Here is a 23,851-nt window from a genome sequence, read left to right on the forward strand (position 1 = left end):
ACAAGGTTTCATTTATATTATGTACCTTGAAGAATCCAGGCTAATTTTTTTCAGACATGACTATGGAGAGAAATGGGAAATTTTCTAATACTTTTTCAATTCTTCCACAAAACCAATTTGGGACACGTTGCTCTAAATTAGGTAAAAAACAGGTTAAAATAACAACAGCAACATCACCATGAAAAACGTTGATATATGTATATATCTGTAATTATTTGCAAAAATGGCCTTAGATTTTAAGTTGGATGAAAGTTCCGAAAGACTTTTGGAGAGCTGAGCTTGACTCCTTTCCTTTTAAGCTAGTTTTGAGGATAGGTTAGTTTTAAGTATTCTGAAATGATTGAAACACCCTGAAAGACCAAAACACAGATACTGCATCAATATTTTAGAACAGAAACACAAAAATCTTTCTGGTAGAATTATATATGCACTATTTAAAACAAAATCAGTTTCAGACTTCAGAATCTGTTTTTATCCTGATCACAAGTATCCTGCTATTTGTAGTAAACACATTTGTGCCTGCTATACATGAAACCAAAGTACAAAGTAATGGATTATCTCCAGTGGCGGCGTTGACTGCAAGATCAGGAACAAGTTGTTCCCCCTTCAGGTTTGCAGCAGTACACTTGTAGTAAACAACTATTTCTTTCACACTCACTTGCCTCTGTTACCACTAAATTCAGGAAGACTAATTAATACTAATTGCTGAAGGGCACTGCAGTTCTAAATGAAGTGAATCCTCTACATCAAGAAATGGATAGAGTATGAAGAGCTGTCTCTGATGAATAGCCATGAGCAGGTTGAAAGCTTATGGATAACAATTAGAAGCCGAGGCAACCAAGGGAACCTAGTGGTTGCTGTCTACTACAGGTTGCCCGATCAAGGGGAGCGTATTGATGAAGCTTTCTTCCTCCAGCTACAGGTAGCTTCGCACTCGCAGGCTCTCATCCTGCTGGGGGACTTCAGCCACCCCAACATCTGCCGGAAAATTAGCACTATGAGCTATAGGCACTCCAGGAGATTCCTCCTGGAATGCATTCAGGAGAACTTCTTAAACCAGGTAACAGACAGCCCTACCAGAGCAGATGCGATACTGGACCTGATGGTCACCAATGCCACTGAGCTAACTGGGGACGTCAAGATTGGAGGCAGCCTGGGCTACAGTGATCATGCATTGGAGGAATTCGCAGTCCTGCAGGATATGGGTCAGGCGAAGAGTAAAGTCTGGACCCTGAATTTTAGGAAAGCAGACTTCCAGCTCCTCAAGGAGTTAGTCAATAGGACCCCCTGGGAAACTGCCGTCAGGGACAGGGGAGCAGAACAGAGCTGGCAGATCTTTAAGGACACTTTCCATAGAGTGCAAGAGCTCTCAATCCCCAGGTGTAAGAAATTAGGAAAGGAAGGCAAGAGACCAGCATGGCTGAGTCAAGACCTGATGGTCAAACTAAAGGGCAAGAAGGAACTGAACATGCAGTGGAAGCAGGGACAGGTATCCTGGGAAGAGTACAGGGACACTGTCCGGTTGTGCAGGGCTGGTGTTAGGAAGGCCAAGGCTTGGCTGGAGCTGAACTTGGCAAGGGTTGCAAAGAATGACAAGAAGGGCTTCTACAGCTATGTCAGCCAGAAAAGGAAGGTCGAAGAAACTATACTCTGCCCTGATGAACAAGACTGGTAAACTGGTAACAATGGACGAGAAGGAGGCTGGGGTACTCAACAACTTTTTTGCCTCAGTCTTCACTGGCAACCTCTCTTCCTACATGTCTCGAGTGGATGGACTGCAAGACACAAGCTGAGGGAGCAAAGCCCCTCCCACTGCAAGAGAAGATCAGGTCTATGACCACCTGAGGAACCTGAACATACATAAGTCTATGGGACCTAACGAGAGGCATCCCAGGGTGCTGAGGGAATTGACTGATGCAGTTGCCAAGCCACTCTTCGTGATATTTGAGAAGTCATGGCAGTCAGGTGAAGTCCCTGGTGACTGGAAAAAGGGAAACATTGCACTCATTTTTAAAAAGAGTGGAAAGGAGCACCCTGGGAACTACCAGCCTGTCATCCTCACCTCTGTACCAGGGAATATCATGGAGCAGATTCTCCTGGCACACGGAGGACAGAGAAGTGATTCAAGACAGCCAGCACGGCTTCACCAAGGACAAGTCCTGCTTGACCAAACTACTGGCCTTCTATGATGGAGTGACTGCACCAGTGGGCAAGGAAAGAGCTACAGATGTCATCTACCTGGACTTCTGCAAGACCTTTGACACAGTCCTCCACAACATCCTTCTCTCTAAATTGGAGAGATACAGATTTGATTGGTGGACCATTCAGTGGATGAGGAATTGGTTGGATGGACACATCCAGAGGGTAGTGGACAACAGCTCAATGTCCAGCTGGAAATCGGTGACAAGCTGTGTCCATCAGGGGTCCACAGTGGGACCAGTACTATTTAATATTTTCATCAATGACACAGGCAGTGGGATCAAGTGCACCCTCAGCAAGTGTGCAGATGACACCAAGCTGAGCAGTATGGTTGACACACCTGAGGGATGGAATGCCATTCAGAGGGGCCTGGACAAGCTAAAAAGTGGGCGTGTGTGAACCTCATGAGGTTCAACAAGGCCAAGTGCAAGGTCCTACACATGGGTTGGGCCAACCCCCAGTATCAATACAGGCTGGAAGATCAAGGGATGGAGAGCAGCCCTGAGGAGAAGAACTTGGCAGTACCAGTGGATGAAAAGCTGGACGTGAGCTGACAATGTGCACTTGCAGCCCAGAAAGCCAACCATATCCTGGGCTGCATCAAGAGAAGCATGGCCAGCAGGTCGAGGGAGGTGATTCTGCCCCTCTGCTCCACTCTGGTGAGACCCCACCTGGAGTCCTGCATCCAGCTCTGGAGGCCTCAGCACAGGAAAGACATGGACCTGTTGGAGCAGGTCCAGAGGAGGCCACAAAAATGATCAGAGGGATGGAACACCTCTGCTGTGAGGAAAGGCTGAGACAGCTGGGCTTGTTCAGCCTGGAGAAGAGAAGGCTGTGGGGAGACCTTGTTGTGGACTTTCAGTACTTAAAGGGTGCCTATAGGAAAGATGGGGACAGGCTTTTTAGGAGGGTCTGTTACAACAGGACAAGAAGTAATGGTTTTAAACTAAGAGGGTAGATTTAGGCTAGATAGACGTAAGGAAGAAACATTTTCACAGTGAGGGCAGTGAAATGCTGGAATAGGTTGCCCAGAGAGGTGGTAGATGCCCCATCCCTGGAAACATTCAAGGTCAGGTTGGATGGGGCTCTGAGCAACCTAGTCTAGTTGAAGACATCCTGCTCATTGCAGGGGGGTTGAATTAGGTGACCTTCAAAGGTGCCTTCCAAACCAAACTATTCTATGACTCTGTGAATAACTGAGTACTTAGTGGAGTTAAAAGGTTGAAATTCATTCTCTCTTGAAACATACTGTAAGTTCCTGGAGTCACACCTGCCTTTTGACCTCTTTATCAACTGCTGTTTGCAGTAGCTGAAGAATGAGGAAAAATATTCTGTGGTTTTTTTTCCTCCTGTTGCAGCATGAGAAATCCGTGCAGAAAGAGGAAGTTTCAAACTGTCAAAGCACAAGGTGGCACAAAATGTACTGATGTATCAGGCATGAATGCTATTGACTTCTTCAACTATTACTCATCTCAAGAAACTAGAAAGCAGGGGGGAACAGAGAATGACATACAAAAATCAAATGCAAATAAACCAAATGCTTATGCCATGCGGCTCTGAGACGAATCAGTTTCTTAACTCTCATACAATCAACTAAACTCTACCTAAACTACCTTACAACTCTTGGGAAGCTCAACCATTCTCTGCCACACAAAAGCAAACTGAGAAAAGCTAACACAATAAACAAACAAATATGTTTTCCAACAGTGAAGCGATTGTAATCCTCCTCTGAACTCTAGAAATCTTACATAATTTTTGGAACCAAACTTGCATGGATTTTACTAACATTTTTCTGGAAAACAAACAGTGTCTGTTACCCCATAAAAATAAAATGAAGTATTTGTAATTTATTTGTACATTCACATTCAGGACAGGAAGGTTATTAAAAGAGACAGTATTTTGTTAGATCAATACAGTTTAGGAAACGGACAAGTTTTTCGGCACACAAACTTTTTTATCTGATAATAAAACTACAGTCTACAAGCCCCATTGCTCTGAATTTGAGTAGATGTGTTATTCAGTTGAGCTACCTAAAAAAGGCTGTGGCTACCTGTAGAACAGAAGGGTTAAGCACATTCACAAGAGGACAGGTATGACAGTTCTCTCTTACGGCGCGAGCTGTGATTTGTCACCTGTGCAACATGGATAGACTACCAAGAAAACAGACCATTTATGGTTTGTGACAAAACCTAATGTGTTTATTCAACCCATGACTTTCTGTATTAACTTCTGTTTTGAATTTTACTTTCCAAAATGTCTTCTGAAAGAGTATTTCACAGAATCACAGAATGGTAGGGGTTAGAAGGGACCTCTGGAGATCATCTAGTCGAACCCCCCTACTAAGGCAAGCTCACCTAAAGCAGGTTGCACAGGACCATGTCCAGGAGGGTTCTGAATATCTCTAAAGAAGGAGATTTGTAGACTTGTCTTGAGGATGAGGGCTGAGGGCTCAGAGACACTGTATTAGAAGAGGAAAAAATACTCTTCCACCAGCACAACATGCTGCAGTTTCACTGCAAATTGCTTCACACTTCCCACTCCGAGCCATAGTTTAAGTTGGTTGTTGTTGTAACTGTTGTATTTAACTGTTTAGACTCTCTTTCTACATCAGATCTCTGCTCCAGGCAAAATTATTTTTAAAAGCTTCAGGGGAAAGAGTTCAATTTAGCTCTTAGGAGCAGCTGAAGGAAAAAATGTACTGTCCTGATTAAAAAAAAAAAAAAAATCAGGTTGTTTCACTGAGAAATTTATGTACCATAGACTTTGGGGCAAGAAGTTAAGGCTACCACCACACAGATTTTGCAACAGTACACTACATGTAAGAACAATAAACAAAATGCTTGTGCTGAAGCTCCTGTCAGAGAGACTTAAAACCAGCATGCAGGCGATACTTTTTGTTGACAGTACAGGGCTGCTGAAGACATCCAGAAACATATGCGAGTGTTTCATTTTTCCTTTCTCTCTCTGTAGTCTTTTCTGTTCCACATTTTCAATAGATCTATACAGTTACCACCTTAGGTATTTAGCAAGTGAAGCTAGATTTGTGAAAGCACCTTCATGCGAGTTTTAAAAGAAACTTAGAGTCACAAGCACATTTTGAAAAGTTTGATAGACTCATTCAATAGGTGGAAGCTCTGAGCAGGACTTTTCTCCTAAACTTAGGTGTCTGTATGTAGATATGTACTCCAGAAAACTGGGTGATCTCCAGTGCTCAAAATCGAATACATAACAGCTAGCTGAAATCAGCGATCTCCATGTTCTACTTGCAGTCATATCTGGATCTTCATTGACTATAATGGGACCAAAGACACAAGTCACAGGGTAGATAGCCAAAATTTAGTCTTAGTCTCTTCATCACAACTTCCTGGATAAGTTTTATTTCCCACTTTATAGGAACTTACAGCTTTAGATATCTAACACTTTGAGAAATAATGTATTACATCCACAGATACAATATTTTCTCAGTCTTGTAATTTATGATAGAAAACGTGTGGTTGAACTTGGCAGGACTGCAAGGTGTAAGTGTCCCAGAAAGACACTGTAGATCACTCTTCCAGTTTCCAGTCACCCTTTGAAGCTAGCTGACAGCATTCTCTGCATTTTTTAAGAATTACACCCTCAAAGTATTGTGAAAGCAGAAGAACAAACAATACCATATAAGTTACACTTTCACGGGCAAGTGATTGGAAAATATTAGGGATATCGGAGTCCTGTTAAACATAGTCTGCAGATCCATTTTAGAAATTTGATGCACTTGGCATTATAGACTCTCTATAATCTACATTTCCAATTTGAAAAAAAGTTTTAACCTTCCTCTGAATTTTATCCTTAAAGAGAATTTTCTAACTAAGCATGAACGGAATTTGTATTCCTAGAACTGCAGACATGCTTAACTTCTTCCCTGCTCACTCTTGCATAAACTCTGTGAGTTCCCATCCAGTTAGGAAATGACTTCTTAAGCCCACATTTTCCCTTTACAGAGTCTTAGAAGAGTTTAGAAAACAAGAGGAATAATTTCCCCATGAGGAAAACATTCTAGATTGCTAATAATTAAAAGCTCCAAAAGCATCTTAATAATGTCTGTTTCGTCTGTTTGACAAAAAGCCCTTGACCAAAATAAAATCCCTCTATGCAAAATTTAATAATTCAATATCAAGTTATGACCGCATCAGTCTTTATACAAAACAGATTACATAATCAGCTTAAACAGGGGTGACCCTAGTAACTAAGGGAGAAGAACCTGCCTAACTGTCATCCTCACCCATTCACCGATTCTACTTACATTCATGCATTGATATACCATAACCTGGAGGCTTGTACTACATGCAATGACAAGAATACATCTAGAAAAATAATCCATAATAGTGCTGTTTTGATACACTACTGAAAAATCTGTCCACCTCATTATTCTGTGAAATAACAATCCCAACACAAATAGGATATGGGCACTATCACCTGCCCCAAGGGAGGCTGTCAAATCTTTGAGAGGAATGTTCAGGAAGAAGATGGAGATACTATGTCCAATTATGGCCTAATTCTGTCTCCAGAACATGTGTTATTCATGATACAGAAGGAAAAAAATATCTATACCCATTCTTAAATTTCAGGTTGTGTTCACATGTCTAATAGTGAGGAAATAGGACTGGAAAGAATGCAGGTGGTGATCTGAACCCACTGACTATAAGAGCAAATCACTGAAATTCTGTACTGTTATTTAAATACTCTCCATTCTATATATGCTGCATGCCTATTTGAAATAAATGGCTTCTAGAACTGCAAATACCCCCCATCATTTTTTTTTTATTTTAAGATGGGGATACCAAATACTTTGTTTATGTAATTTGAAAAACTAAAATACAGAACACTAACATATCTTACGTATGCATTTTATCAAATACTCCATGCTGAGGAAGAAAACAGAGAATGAAAAAGAAAGTCCAGAATTACACTAATCTCTACAGATACTGAATTACCATGTTTTGCATCAAAGTTTGTTAGGAAAAAAACAATGTACAATTTGGAATCATTAATATTGAAAAGTCACTCTTGCCTTTTTTATAATTGGTACATATATTTAAATCAATTTCCACTGAACATTTTACTTACCATTTCCACGCCATACTTCAGCCAGATGGCAGCTTCCTTCTCCAGGCTCTTTGCAGAACTCTACCACATCGCGACAGGTGGTTTCTGGTGTAATTGGAACTTCTGTCAGAATCTGTTCATTGTTGCTCAGAAACACAGTTAATATCATCTGAAAGAAAAAAAGAAAAGTAGCAGAATATTAAAATAAAATTACAGGAATAAAATCCTGGGTAAGATTTATAATCCTTCTGTAAATGGAAATGTATGCTTATGGTTGATTACCACTATCCATCAAAGTAGTTTTCAGTTTCTTGTAACTTTGCCAAAGTTTTAGTCCTTTGTGTTAAATTGTTTTGACAGTGCATTGAATTGACCCTTTTTTTTTTTTTCTTAAAGCTTCAGTTGAAATGGTTTATTTCTGTCTGAAAATATGGCTGGGAGGGAAGGAGCAAGTTTTGGCTACGCTAGATGCTTGAAATCATAGCATTTAAATGCTGCAAATAAATACACACTTTGGCAAAGTAACCTGAAGCTTCACAGGTGGGCGAACCTTTGCATGATGGATGTCATTTTTGCAATTTGTCTAAAGATACAATTACATCTGGATGAACTGTAAGCCTTTGGTTAAATGCTAAGCCTTGGAGTTTAAAAAAAAAAAAAAAGAAAAAGAGGAAAACAGTCACATTCAAGGGATTGCATTTGCTTAGTGTATTTGCTAGATCTAAACACCTCTGTAAAGTCAGTTCTTTCTGTACTGCTTTAACCCCACCTCCCGAGCTTGCTGTGTTGATCCAACTGTATGTGCAACCTTCCCACAGCAGTACTAAGCGTTCTCTCTTCACTCATGATTACAACATCAAAAGACTACTTTTCTTCTAGTAACTGCTCTCAGTTATTCCACTTGGAAAGTAGCCACAACATTGAAAGCATCTTTTCTTCCCCTCCTCCTGCTTAACAACATTCAAGATTCCTTCTTTCTGTTTTGCTGGATCTGAAGTTAAAGTAGGATGAAATCTATAAAGGAAAAAGCCTAGGACTAAGACCTACTACTAGTCTGGGTTCAGTGTAAACTTCTGTTCAAATTCCTTGCTCCACCTTGAATAAACACGTGCACAAATATATACATCCAGAGATACTCCCATTCCTCTTCATGTTAGCAGGTGTAACTTGCTGCAAAGCTGAACACTTAAAAACTGTGCACATGAACTTAACCCACCTCACCCCCTTGGTACATATGTATTACCATATGATCATTAATAATACGTTCATTTGCTACATTTCACCTATTAAGGGCCTCAGCTATAAGCAATATTCTCAATGGATTTGTTCTGTAGGCCCTCATGTAATTTATTGCAGAAGCTGAAAGCATATAGTTAATAGCTGAGGAGCTTGTAAGAAAACATTCTACCAAGAGATAAAGTACTAATACAATGATGCTAAAGTGATTCATTTTTTCCTGAGTGAGACTGGTTCAGGACCAATAAATGTTGCATTCAAAAGACAAGTATTCCTATGTTAACACTAAATCCTCTGAAAAATACCCGACCCTAAGCTCTTGTCTAAAATTAAACAGATACTTTTAGCCATTCTCTCTGCACCTTAATTTCCCATCTATAGTCACAATGCTGTTTCGTAAACTCATGGGGATGGAACAGAGATAGCATGATATTTTGAAGGCAAAGATATTGTAATAATAGATGTCCCTAAAGAATGTTACAAAATTAGTAATTCTGTCTGCAAAGAAAGTTCTTTCAGATCTTTCCAGTATATAAAATGTGGCATCACATATTGAAACACAAAGATTAAACATAATTACCTAAAAGCTCTTCATTAAATAAGCACTCTCCACTTAAACAGAGTTGTGCTTCAATTTGCAAAGGCAATCCTCAAAAACATTCACAATACTTTTATCTGTGGGACATATGCATGCACCAAACCGGAGATTTTCATTAATAATAGCTAGATACTGAGCCAGAGCAGTCTATCTACTTTAGAAGCACAGGATAAATTCCAAGAAAGCCCAGACTTCAAGCTCTCCGTCTCCTTGTCAGCCCCCCAGGCTATTTTAGTCCATGTTTCTACTCTCCCTCAGCCTGCCAAGTTTGTACGCTGTATCCTGAAGTCTTCAAGAAACTACACTTCAACACAAGAAGCAGTCATCCAGGGCTGCAAATATACTAGAATTAACCCCTGAGTTTCTCCAACAGCAGCATTAGAGGAAGCTATAGTAAAAGCTTTGGACAAGCTAGGAGGAAGCTGTAAGACAGGATGCAGCCACAGGTAATAATGAAAGCGCCTGTAACCACCCACTGTAAATGGCTCAATGTTGTTTTTCCCTTGGAGAAGATCCAGACATAGTCTCAGTACTCGGTGGCTGTGGAATCTTTTACAGAATAAGTATCTGATGTGGAATCTAGAAGTGGAATTTGACCTCATATTTAAGAAGTCATACATGAACGTAAAACAACTGGCTTAGAAGAAACCTTAAGAGGTCACCTAATGCAGTCTCTTGGCCTCAGGCAGGATCAACTACACTGACATTGTTCTGCAGAGATGCTTGTTTAACCTGTTCAGAGAAGCCTTTCATGATGGAAATTCCATCATGTCCCTGAACCATCCACCCCAGAAATCCAGGATTCCTGTTGCAAGAAGTTTCTTAAAGTCTAGTCAAAGCTCTCCTTGCCACTATTCAAACCCACTAGTTCCCCTAGCCACAAGGGTGATAGAAAACACTTTTTTTCCCCCATCTCTGCAGTTAAATTTAAGGAATATACAACATGATTTTTTTTTTAATTGCTGTAAAGATAACACTAGCCCAGAAAACTTGTTTCATGTATTCAAAATTATCAGTCTGCATCTGTACACAGGCTGGAAAGGAAAGAAAATCCTTGGAGGTGTGAGTTATCCCATGTATCTCGGTCAATTCTCCATAAATTCACACCTCAATAACTATATAAACTCACAGGCCCCTTTGAAAGACCAGGACAAAATCTACTGTACCTCAAAAACACCACTTTCTTCTCTCAGCTCAGGGTGCACCAATACTGTCTTCTCCAAAGCTGGGTGTCACAATACCACCTGCTAGACAGCCCAGGGACAGGTACTTCACTAATGAGGAAGCAAGGTGCTGTAGCCAACTATTGTCAAATTACTCCTCAAGCAAACTTGGTTAAGTAAGGATTTAGCAGATTGTCTGAGTAATACCAAAGGAACTGAAACACTGTGCTGTGAAACACATGTCCTGAAACATACACAAGATGACTCAAAATATTGAATTTTATTAACATATTGTGATACTAATTAGATTTTCGAGTCAGTGTCATAGCTGACCCTATTTGTGGTGGAGATGGAGTAAGATCAGAGGTTATATCATCGTAATAAAACACAAAGAAGTATTGATGGAGCCTGGAAATTTGGTACTGAAGAACATAAGTGAAGCCTACACATGAAATATACAGTACACCCACTGAAGTAAATTAGCTTTATGAAAAAACATTTCTAGCCAAAGATTAGGACACAGGAGAACTGATAAATCCTTTGATTTCTCATTTTAAATGGATTCTTAACTAGGAAAAACTGTGTAAAATTCATCTTGCAAAATGAGACCATAACCATTGTAGCATTTTTTGCTAATCTCTCAATTCAATTGTTCAAAACTTTTAATACTTGGACACAATGTCACACAACGAGATCAACCTAACACTCATGAGTAAGTCACCTCACGACTTTTAAATCATGTATTTTTTTCCACCATGCATACCAAGCTCCAAATCTTACACTTCCCTCCTCCTCAACCCACATGGATGTTACCTATTACTCTCCTTTACTGCTACCAAACCAATGGCTTTACTCCAATTTTCATGAATTCTCATCTCTTTTTATTTTTCTTTTTAACCTCCCTGCAAACTCCAGTATATCCCTTCACAATTCAGGTCTTTTCCATGCCAGACAAGCTGTATCAAACATCACAACCTGCCTTCAAAACTACTCTGTCATCTCACTCATTTCTCAGCTTATAGATGACCTTCTTCTAGGAGAGCCTGAGATTCAGTATTCTACCCCAATCTTCTCTGCCCAGCAGAAGTCTGTCAAACAGTTGCATGCGTTCCTCTTAGTGTGTTGTCTCCCCTTTCTTCATTCCCGTCCCAATTCTCCTATTCCAACCATACTTCTTGCGTTATTTAAAGGACATACTTAATCAACCCTGCAGTTTCTCAAGGAGGTAGAAAAGAAGGATAAATCTACAAGATCTTTATCCTCACTTACTATCTTATCTCTTTCTACAGCTGGATATCACCTACAAAAATTCAATAAGCATCGTCTATAGAGATGGCATAGTTTAATCTTTCTAGACCTGATCTCTTGCTAAGAAAGCTGAAATGTTGATAGTCTTCAATCATCTCTTGTGAATCACAGAATGGTAGGGGTTGGAAGGGATCTCTGTGGGTCATCTAGTCCAACCCCCCTGCTGAAGCAGGGTCACAGGACCTTGTCCAGGCGGGTCTTGAATATCTCCAGAGAAGGAGACTCCACAACCTCCCTGGGCATTCTGTTCCAGGGCTCCGTCACCCTCAGATGGAAGAAGTTCTTCCTCATGTTCAGACAGAACTTCCTGTGCCTCAGTTTGTGCCCATTGCCCCTTGTCCTGTCACTGGGCACTACTGAAAAGAGCTTGGCCCCATCCTCCTGACACCCACCCTTCAGATATTTGTAAGCATGTATTAGGTCCCCTCGCAGCCTTCTTTTCTTCAGGCTGAACAAGCCCAGCTCCCTCAGCCTTTCCTCATAGGAGAGATGCTCCAGTCCCCTCACCATCCTCATAGCCCTCCGCTGGACTCTCTCCAGTAGCTCTTCATCTTTCCTGAACTGGGGAGCCCAGAACTGGACAGAGTACTCCAGATGAGGCCTCACCAGGGCAGTGTAGAGGGGAAGGAGAACCTCCCTCGACCTACTGGCCACACTCTTCTTGATGCACCCCAGGATCCCATTGGCTTTCTTGGCAGCCAGGGCACACTGTTGGCTCACGGTTAACCTGCCATCCACCAGCACACCCAGGTCCCTCTCCACAGAGCTGCTCTCCAGCAGGTCCACCCCAAGCCTGTACTGATGCATGGGGTTGTTCCTCCCCAGGTGCAGGACCCTGCATTTGCCTTTGTTGAACCTCACCAGGTTCCTCTCTGCCCAGCTCTCCAGCCTGTCCAGGTCACACTGAATGGCAGCACAGCCTTCTGGTGTATCTACCATACCTCCCAGCTTGGTGTCAACAGCAAACTTGCTGAGGGTACATTCTAACTCTTCATCCAGGTCGTTGATGAAGAAGTTAAACAAGACTGGGCCCAGTACTGACCCCTGGGGGACACCACTAGTTACCAGCCTCCAACTAGACTCAGCACCGCTGATGACAACCCTCTGAGTTCTACCATTCAGCCACTTCACCGACCACTCATCTAGCCCATACTTCCTGAGCTTCCCTAGGAGGACATTATAGGAGACAGTGTCAAAAGCCTTGCTGAAGTCTAGGTAGACAACATCCACGGCTCTCCATCTACTCAGCCAGTCATGCCATCGTAGAAAGCTATCAGATTGGTCAAGCATGATTTCCCCTTGGTGAATCCATGCTGACTACTCCTGAGAACCTTCTTTTCCTCCACTTGCTTGATGATGACCTCCAGGATAAGCTGCTCCATCACCTTTCCCGGGATGGAGGTGAGGCTGACCGGCCTGTAGTTCCCTGGGTCCTCCTTCTTGCCCTTTTTGAAGATGGGAGTGACATTGGCCTTTCTCCAGTCCTCGGGCACCTCTCCTGTCCTCCAGGACCTCTCAAAGATGATGGAGAGTGGCTCAGCAATGACATCTGCCAGCTCCCTCAGCACTCGTGGGTGCATTCCATCGGGGCCCATGGATTTGTGGGCGTTTAGATCACTTAAGCGATCCCTCACACAGTCCTCCTCGACCAAGGGGAAGTCATTCTCTCTGTGGGCTTCTTCTCTTACCTCCGGGGCCTCAGATTCCTGAGGGCCAGTCTTAGCACTGAAGACTGAAGCAAAGAAGGCATTCAGTAGCTCTGCCTTCTCGGCATCCTCCGTCACCAGGACACCCGCCTCATTCAGCAGCGGCCCCACGTTGTCCCTAGCCTTCCTTTTGCTGCTGATGTAGGTGAAGAAGCCCTTCTTCTTGTTTTTGACAACGCCTAGCTATCAATTCAAGTTCCATATGGTTGTAACACAGTCCTTAGCCATGTTTCTCCAATGACTCCCTAGATTTCATATTCATCATTACACACAAGAACCTATCACTGTAAGCTGTAATACAGGCATCTTTGACACCAGTCATTCTCTCAGTCTTGTGTCTCAGTTCTTTCTCTAGTTTCCCAGTACAATATGCAAGACATTGATAGGTTGTTTGCTATCAACTGGTCCAGCTAATGCTCTCAGAGTTTGGAAACTTGCCTATCATTTTCCCAACTTTTCCCTGGTGGGCCTTTTTTACTCAGGATGCCCATCACAGCAAAAATCATTCTTCATGCCTATGGCTTCAACCATGTTGCCTTTCTATATCAGTCCTGATAAGCACAATTTATTGGCCTTCACCTCCCCATTGTGACGTGGAACCTTCTTCCCTATGATTTTTCACTCCGTATCAAGAAACTGATGCTGAACTGGTCCTTTATACCAGTTTCTGCTCTCCATGTGCTAAACACGTGTTTTTACGCTTTCTTCTGTGTTGTTCATCATGCCTTATATGCACCTGCAAAGTGACCTCAGTATTTTCCTTGAAGACCCTCCTCTGCTGTTCTGGCTACAAAACGCATCAGACAAGTAAGCTGCCAGTATGCTGAAAAGCACTCCCAATCAGGCTGATAAATATTGTTTTGTTTACTTAAGACTTCCCTGACTGTCCAGTTCACCTCTTACTTCATCCCAAACCAAGATTCCAAGAGCTGTGCAACAGAGATGCATTCATAACTTGCCTACCACAGCAGAGATCCCACACGGCCACAACTAAATGCCTTATACATTACTCTACAGAAACAAATCATCTTTCAAATGAGTCTAATGTCCTTTGTTCTATATGAGTTTGTTCAGGCTGTCCTAGAAACCACCTTGACTTATCTACTTGAGTTTTGCAACTCCAGTTGCACTCCCCTAGTACAGTTCAACTACTTATGACTGGAATAAAACTAGACTACCACCATAAAAGCAGAAGATGGCAGTCGATGTAGCGCATCATTTCTTAGTTAAGAAACAGCCTAGAAAACTAAAACTCTGACGGCTGAATTAAGTCTTTTCCTCACCATTATTCTACAATCTTATTGAGAAAACAAAACTTTTTTTATCTTCAGCTAGTACCTGAAATTAAAATGGGCAAGTATACAGCTAGTTAGATCCTCTTTAACAACAGTTTTGGTGGGGACAAAACATACATCTTAGTCAACTATTATCTTATGGTATCAAGACTGGAAACACTGGTGCTCGAGAAGAAATAAATTATACACCTCTTTTCCGCTGCCTTACGCCCAAGTTAATTTACTAACTTGGACAGATGATATAATAAATACTGTAAATACAATAACACAGTCCATAGAAGTATGTATCTCCTGACATTTTTTTTTTTTTGCAGAAAATTAAATTATTTAAGCTAACAGAAAGCAATCAGACGAGTACTAATTTCAGGACACGCTGAAACATGAGAATTTAAAACAAGTCTGATATTATTTTCTTACAGTAATAGTCATACAGTCAATTAGAAAAAGAGAAATAGTGAGTTCTAGGGATGAAGATGGAAAATCACTCAGATGTCTTTTTACTTCACATAACTGTTTTTTAATTAACCCCCACGCACTCAAAAACAGGGTTCCTGGCAAAAACGGATCAGACTATCATTATTTTTCCTGCATATAACCTACTTTATGGTCACAACAACAAAGTAATTTAGAAAAATCACATCTATGAAAGATCAGAAGATCATTCAAGCAGTGAACAAAAGGTTAAGAAAAAACACACATCCCAAGAAAATGAAAACCATTAATTTTACCCTTTGTGCAATTAACTGCTCTAATTACCCAAATCTAGACATAGGAATGTCTACCTGATATTAAAGGTATAGTAGATAAAACATCTTTTTGTGCCAATGACTTCTGTCAATTTAAGAATTATCAAGCATATGATTGTGAATTAAGAATACACTGCATATTTAATATGACTAAATTCACAGACTGCTGTTTAGTTGTATTAGATTTTTCCCTTTTCTTTTTTTTAAATCAACCTAGAAATTTCACTGTGTAAAGGTAAGAAACAACAAAACCCAAAGAAACTCCTTTTCCAGCAGAAGAGTGATCAGACATTTCAAATACACAACGTGTTTATTATTGGAAGGCTGACACACAATGAAAAGCAATAAAAACATTTTTGATAGAAATGCCAACTTCATTCCTTCTGTTTCACAGGAATTGGAAAGCATTATGTTCTCACCATGCATTTCACCCTAATAAAGAGTTCCAAGACTTCAATTCACGATCTTGTGCTTTGCCATTTCAGGGCACTTACTGGTGCCTGGAACTCCAAGATGAGATCTAAGTACTGTCTTGCACAGTAGAGACCTCAACATCTCCCAAGAAGTTTAATAACTTTCATCCTTGATTTTGCTGACTTAAGAGTCCCAAGAGCTTGCTATATTTAAGGTGCTGCTACAATACAATTTTAACAGAAATGTCCAAAACTGTATCCTACTGAAATACCAAAGCCCCATCAATCAAGTATGAACTCTGATTAAGACTGAGGTTTTCAGTTACTAAAAAAATTACAGAATGAGATGCAAGCAAAACGTGAAGAGGTGAAAAATCATCCCTTTGATGATGAGACATACTAATAGGCACAACTCTGCATGTAGAATGGTCAGAGAAAAAAGTTACAAACTATCAATTATGTCGTGCAAGTTTGCTCGCCTGGAATTCATGTCATTACATAAATCTTGCATCACCTACAGCTGTAGAAATTCTAGTTGCATATTTCAAGCACTAAAGCAGAATTTTAACTTTATTTGCAGTACAAACACTGTCCCTTTATAAGATTATAGACTGAATTAGGTGAAGCTTCAAGCAATTGTATTTTAAAAGAAACCAGGCTATGAAATTCTAACCACAAAACTGTTTTAACCCATCTGAAGATACATTCTTGAGTATTTCTTTATACTATTGAGATTTCAGAACAAAGAAATCCCACATAAATCTCTGATGTTGATTATTATGTGTAAACCCCAGAAAAACAGTAGTAAGATTAAACCATTTCACTTCCCTATATTAAAAAGAAACATTTAAAGTCCATTAATAAACAAGTTATTCACCAGCATGCTTTGTTCTAATAATTAACCTTCTAAATGAAGATGTTATTTTTAAAAACAGATCTGTTGAAGAATTTCTTGCAGTATGTTTAGGAGTCTTATTTCAAATAAGAGTATCAAGACAGCGAATTATTATCGATTACTGTGGTTTTCATCAGGAGATTTCTTTCCTTTAACATCTTTTCCCTTTCCCCATATATGGGGTGAGAAATAATGGCATTCAATTTCCATATTTCTGAACACATTTCCTCACATCCTCCTAACACCCAAGCTGTGCAAGCTTTGAGTTCAGACCAAATTTTAAAGCCCAGTGATGCTTTTTGACTGTACTAGTAAAATTCACAAAGGTAGTGCAACTAACAGGTGTCAGTTTGCAAAGAATACAGAAATGTGTGAAGTTTTCTGCCAAAATGCAGACTTGTGAAACCAATAGCATGTTTCCTACTACACTTCCAAATTTGAAGCCAACTGACTCCATATGGCCTGCAAAAGAATTCACAAAATTGGGAGCAAGTCTCAGACACTAAAAAAGTATAGCATTCAGCTATGAACTACTAACAAACATTAAAACCATAAATATCACTATCAATAAACTTAAGCATTTACAAGGTCACTCAAAAATACAAATGAGCTAATATTAGTCTTGGATAACATTTGCAATTTTGATAAAATCTGAAAACTGAATGCTACTTAAAAGTACTTTAACTACCCTTATCTCACAATAGAATTTTTTGCATAAGCTCATACACTAGTTGCATTAAGTTGCCATTTTGCAATCACTGAAAGGAAAAAAAAAAAAAATCCACCTTGCTCTTCACCTTCATCAGGCTCTGCACAAGACAAACTGGCTACAGAAAACATAACCGGGAAAAAAAAGAATAGTTTTGTCAGACAATAGTTGTACCAACAGACTTAGTGATGGGGTATTGTTTTAGTTTCGGCTGCTGCCGGCAACAAAAGCGCCACGCGGCCGCCCCTCCCCCCACCACAGTGCGGAGGAGAATGGAAAGAAAACAGGCAGAAAACTGGTGGGTCGGGATAAGGGCAGTTATAACAGAACAGCAAACAGAGGAACAGTAACAACAACAATAAAGAAAAGGAGAAAACACGACAGAAACAGACCCACTCTCTCGGACCGCACCGGCGCCGCATGCTCCCGAGCCGCGAGTGAGTTCCCGCTGCGCCGCACCCCCCCCCTAGGAACCCTGGGTGACGTCACAGGGTATGGAACACCGGGCTCTGTTTGGCCAGGTGGGGTCAGCCCCCACCCCCCGCTGTGCCCCTTCCTGGAGTCCGGTGAAAATTAACCCTGTCCTGGCCAAACCCAGGACATTATCCACCCCTTATTCTATACCATCTACGTCATGCCCAGGTCCCCCATTGTCCAGTTGATCACCACCACTTCTCCTGTCTCCAGATATCATTCCCTTAGTCTATGGGTCATCACTCTAAAGTGTCTGTTGAGTTCATTTAATCCATGACTTCGGGCTCCATCTGTCGCAATGGTCTTCCGTGGCAGGACAGGTGATGTGTGGTGATGGGCGGTCACTTGCTGCATCCGGAGCTCACGGCTGATGTATCTGGTGCGGCCCGTGCCCACAGTCTGCAGGAGATATTAATCTTGATGAAGTTGCTGGATGCCAGTTGTTGAAAACCACGTCCAGTTCCATCATCGCTGTGCTCTGCTAGGTTTTCATTGAAAAAGTCCATCCTTCTTTAATCTGGACGATTCTTACTATGCTACTACTGGTACAAAATATAACAATTATAACAGTGATAACAGACAGTGACAGGGTTATTTAATAATTAACTTTACACAATTTATTTATGGACTATTCTCACCCAAAATTAAATCCCCATGAGGTACACATCGGACTTCCCCATCCTTCCGCATTACCCACCAGGTACACCCAGGTCCTTGAGCAAAAGCAATCCCGCGGATGCGCTTGCCTTTGCCCGAGGCAGGACTAACCCAAACTGTCTTCCCTAACATGTTCCGCATGTGCACTACAGGGACTTTATCCCCTTCTACGGGGCGCTGAGGTTTTGACTGGGCAGGACCAGCCCGGTTGGTGGACCCTCTGGTGTTAACCAACCAGGTGGCCTTTGCTAAATGAGTATCCCAGTTTTTGAAAGTCCCACCCCCCATTGCCCTCAAAGTGGTTTTTAGCAGCCCATTGTACAGCTCTATCTTCCCAGAGGCTGGTGCATGGTAGGGGATGTGATACACCCACTCAATACCGTGTTCTTTGGCCCAGGTGTCTATGAGGCTGTTGCGAAAGTGAGTCCCGTTGTCCGACTCGATTCTTTCGGGAGTGCCATGTCGCCACAGGACTTGTTTTTCCAGGACCAGGATGGTATTGCGGGCAGTGGCATGGGGCACAGGGTAGGTTTCCAGCCATCCGGTGGTGGCCTCCACCATTGTGAGCACACAGCGCTTGCCTTGGCGGGTTTGTGGCAGTGTGATGTAGTCAATCTGCTAAGCCTCCCCATATTTATATTTTAGCCATCATCCTCCATACCACTGAGGCTTTACCTGCTTGGCTTGCTTTATTGCAGCGCATGTCTCACATTCATAGATAACCTGTGCGATGGTGTCCATGGTCAAGTCCACCCCTCGGTCACGAGCCCATCGGTATGTCGCGTCTCTTCCTTGGTGGCCCGAGGTGTCGTGGGCCCACCGAGCTATAAACAGTTCACCCTTATGTTGCCAGTCCAGATCCACCTGAGCCACTTCAATCTTAGCAGCCTGGTCTACCTGGTGGTTGTTTTGATGTTCTTCAGTGGCCTGACTCTTAGGGACGTGGGCGTCCACGTGACGGACTTTTACAACCAACTGCTCCAGCCGGGCAGCAATATCTTGCCACAATGGGGCAGCCCAGATAGGTTTGCCTCTGCGCTGCCAGTTGTTCTTCTTCCATTGCTGCAGCCACCCCCACAAGGCATTGGCCACCATCCAGGAGTCGGTGTAAAGACAGAGCACTGGCCACTTCTCTCGACTGGCAATGTCTAAAGCCAGCTGGATGGCTTTCACCTCGGCAAACTGGCTGGACTCACCTTCTCCCTCGGCAGTTTCCGCGACTTGTCGTGTAGGGCTCCATACAGCAGCCTTCCACCTCCGCTGCTTCCCCACAATGCGACAGGACCCACCCATGAACAGGGCATACTGTTTCTTATCTTCTGGCAGCTGGTTATACAGTGGGGCCTCTTCAGCACGTGTCACCTCCTCCTCTGGCGATGCTCCAAAATCTTTGCCTTCTGGCCAGTCGATGATTACCTCCAGAATTCCTGGGCGACTGGGGTTTCCCATTCGGGCGCGCTGGGTGATCAGCGCGACCCACTTACTCCACATAGCATCGGTGGCATGATGCGTAGAGGGGACCCTCTCTTTGAACATCCAGCCCAGGACGGACAATCGTGGTGCTAGGAGGAGCTGTGCTTCAGTGCCGACCACTTCTGAAGCAGCTCAAACGCCTTCATATGCTGCCAGAATCTCTTCTTCAGTGGGAGTATAGCGGGCCTCAGATCCATTGTATCCCTGGCTCCAAAACCCCAGGGGTCGACCTCGAGTCTCCCCTGGTGATTTCTGCCAGAGACTCCAGGTTGGGCCATTCTCCCCGGCTGCGGTATAGAGCACGTTCTTAACATCTTGCCCTGACCGGACTGGACCAAGGGCTACGGTATGAACTATCTCCCGTTTAATTTGTTCAAATGCCTGTCGTTGCTCAGGGCCCCATTCAAAATCATTCTTCTTCCGGGTCACGTGGTACAGAGGACTTACAATTTGGCTGTAATTTGGGATGTGCATCCTCCAAAAACCCACAACACCTAAGAAGGCCTGTGCTTCCTTTTTGCTGGTTGGTGGAGACATAGCTGCTATTTTGTTGATGACATCCATTGGGATTTGACGGCGCCCATCCTGCCATTTTATCCCCAAAAACTGGATCTCTTGGGCAGGTCCCTTGACTTTACTTCGCTTAATGGCGAAACTGGCTTTCAGAAGGATCTGAACTATTTTCTCCCCTTTCTCAAAAACTTCCTCCGCACTATCACCCCATACAATGATGTCATCAATGTACTGCAGATGTTCTGGGGCTTCACCCTTTTCCAGTGCAGTCTGGATTAGCCCATGGCAAATAGTGGGACTGTGTTTCCACCCCTGGGGCAGTCGATTCCAGGTGTACTGGATGCCCCTCCAGGTGAAAGCAAACTGTGGCCTGCACTCTGCTGCCAAAGGGATGGAGAAGAATGCATTAGCGATGTCAATTGTAGCGTACCACTTGGCTGCCTTTGACTCCAGCTGATACTGAAGTTCTAGCATGTCTGCCACGGCAGCACTCAGTGGTGGTGTGACTTCATTCAGGCCACGGTAGTCTATTGTCAGTCTCCACTCTCCAGCAGATTTTCTCACTGGCCATATGGGACTATTAAAGGGTGAGCGAGTTTTGCTGATCACTCCTTGACTCTCCAGCTGGCGGATCAGCTGATGAATGGGGATAAGGGAGTCTCGGTTGGTACGATACTGTCGCCGGTGCACCGTTGTGGTTGCGATGGGTACCTGTTGTTCTTCAACCCTCAGCAACCCCACAACGGAAGGATCCTCCGAGAGACCAGGCAAAATGGACAGCTGTTTAATTTCTTCCGTCTCCACAGCAGCTATGCCAAAAGCCCACCGATATCCCTCTGGGTCCTTGAAATACCCTCTCCTAAGATAGTCTATGCCAAGGATGCATGGAGCCTCGGGGCCAGTTACAATGGGGTGCTTCTGCCACTCCTGCCCAGTGAGGCTCACTTCAGCCTCCAGTAGACTCAGCTCTTGGGACCCCCCTGTCACTCCAGACATGCAAATGGACTCTGACCCTTTGAACTCTGATGGCATTAAAGTACACTGTGCACCAGTGTCCACTAGAGCTTTATACTCTTGTGGATCTGACGTGCCAGGCCACCGAATCCACACCGTCCAATAAACACGGTTGTCCCTTTCCTCCACCTGGCTGGAGGCAGGGCCCCTCTAATCCTGGTCAGAGAATTTGCTGCTCACCTGCTGTAAAAATGACTTGGAGGTCCCCTCCAGAGGATCGGAATCAAGATCAAACTGTCTACCTGGTCTGGCGAGCTGGCTGCTGGAAACTGAAGCGGCATTTTTCCTAACAGAATCCCCTTTTGTGATTGTTTTACCTCGCAACTCACGTACTTGTGCCTCTAGACTTGAGGTGGGTTTTCCATCCCACTTCCTCATGTCCTCTCCATGGTCACGCAGGTAGAACCACAGGGTGCCCCAGGGTGTATAGCCTCTGTATTCCCTCTCCTGAGCAGAGAAATGCTTGCCCCTAATAGCTGAGACACTGGCCCGTACAGCTGGGGAGTAGGACATGTTCTCTTTGATTTGCCGCACCTCCCGGGCCAGTTTCTCCACAGCTGAGACAAGGGAGGAAGAGAGGCTTTCCTCATATTGCCAGAGTCTGACAGCCACCTCATCCACTGTTGGTGCCTCCTTACCCTTCCAGTTTACAACTGCCAGTGAGTTGGCATATGAGGAGGGTGTGCTCCGCACAAACTTCCTCCACATAGATGCTGTGCACTGGACTTCATCTGGGTCTGTGGGTAACTGGTCATCATCTGGTTCATTATAAACCAGCTCCCACACAGCTAATTCCCTGAAGTACTGAATACCCTTTTCCATATTGGTCCACTTGCCAGGGTAGCATACAAAATCGTCACTGAAGGCGTCCCTCACGCCTGACAGAAGTCTCCTCCAGAGGCTGAGGACTTGTTCCTTCTTCCCAATGGCCTTGTCAATGCCCCCGTCCCTGGCCAGGGATCCCAGCTGCTTGGCTTCCTTGCCCTCTAATTCCAAGCTGCTGGCCCCGTTATCCCAGCACCGCAGCAGCCAGGTGGCAATGTGCTCCCCTGAGTGGCGGCTGAAGTCTTTCCGCATGTCTCGCAGCTCCCCCAGGGACAGGGACCAGGTGATGATCTCTGTCTCTATCTCCCGCGATGACCCTGGCTCATCATCATCCCTCCCAGAGCAATCTGCTCTCTTTGTGTCTGTCTTTACTTTTACGGGGGCAACTGCTACCGGCACAGGTTGGTCACTGGGCTCAGCTGCGATGCCTGCAGCTGGAGCTGGAGCTGCTGCTGTGCCTACCAGGGAAACTGAGGCAGACCCTGCAGCTGTGGCAGTGGTGGTGCTGGCTGGGGGGGCTGTGACTGCCTGCTGGGCTGGAGGGGCTGCAGGGCCGGCTGGGGGGGCAGCGCCAGTCGCAGTGCCTGCCGCTTCATTTCCCCCTCTTTCCCCTTTAGGGCACTGAACAGTGTCGAACAAGACAGCTCGGTAGGCGTGGGCCAGACCCCAGCACATTGTGGTGATTTGTGTCTCTCTGGAGTTCCCAGGGTGGCAGCACACTTTTTGCAGATATTTTACTAGTTTGTCCGGATCCTGTACTTGTTCAGGAGCGAGTTTAAAAAACATCGGGGGTGTCCACTGCCCTAGATACTTGCCCATGCTGTCCCACACACCCAGCCACTCACAGCTATTCAGCCCCAGGGCAGGTCTCTGCACGATGTTCTTAACGACTTGCTTAACCCTAAACAAAACCCAAAACCCATTCAGGAGGCAGAACAATAGGAGAGTGCTGGCCTGAGCATCCCACGGGTACTCGAAATTCTCAAAAGCCGTTAGGACCGGCCTGAAGAAGAGAGGGGAGGAGAAAGAGTGGGGGAAGGTATCCCCTCTGGTTTTCCCCACAGATTGGGTTTGATTATTAACAAATTCTAAGACATAGGATCCAAGGTACGGAAATGACCGCAGTGTCGCATGCAAATACAAGCCTAATGTCATGCACAGTGATGTTATCATGTCATAAGTTGTTATCGTACAGTAGAGCAAAATTATCATCCTGATCTTTTTCCCAGCGATGATGAACAGCACGGCATTGAATACATACTGCAAATGAGGATTCAAAAACCACAGCCATCTGATCAAAGACAGAAACATTTTTACCGGCGACTATTTAACACAGAAAAATGCGTATAACAAAATTTAACAAAATGTAAGAAAGCAGTTTTAACACCCGCTGCTCAGCCCTGCCGTTGTCCCTGCCCCACGTCTGGGCGCCAAATTAACGTTTTAGTTTTGGCTGTCGCCAGCAACAAAAGCGCCACGCGGCCACCCCTCCCCCCACCGCGGTGCGGAGAAGAATGGAAAGAAAACAGGCAGAAAACTGGT

At 43.7% G+C, this 23,851-nt stretch overlaps 1 protein-coding gene across 3 annotated transcripts in view; it reads right to left on the minus strand.

Annotated features, from left to right (window-relative positions):
* The window catches only part of PPP1R13B (protein phosphatase 1 regulatory subunit 13B), an 86,105-nt gene that overhangs the window by 44,390 nt on the left and 17,864 nt on the right, over window positions 1-23,851 (minus strand). For all 3 annotated transcript variants that reach the window (XM_075426669.1, XM_075426668.1, XM_075426667.1), the window contains exon 2: window positions 7,306-7,453. In XM_075426669.1, the coding sequence (XP_075282784.1) occupies window positions 7,306-7,453 (148 nt within the window). The remainder of the gene's footprint in view (window positions 1-7,305; window positions 7,454-23,851) is intronic.

This window comes from Opisthocomus hoazin, chromosome 7 (genome assembly GCF_030867145.1).
Source record: "Opisthocomus hoazin isolate bOpiHoa1 chromosome 7, bOpiHoa1.hap1, whole genome shotgun sequence".
NCBI lineage: Eukaryota > Metazoa > Chordata > Aves > Opisthocomiformes > Opisthocomidae > Opisthocomus > Opisthocomus hoazin.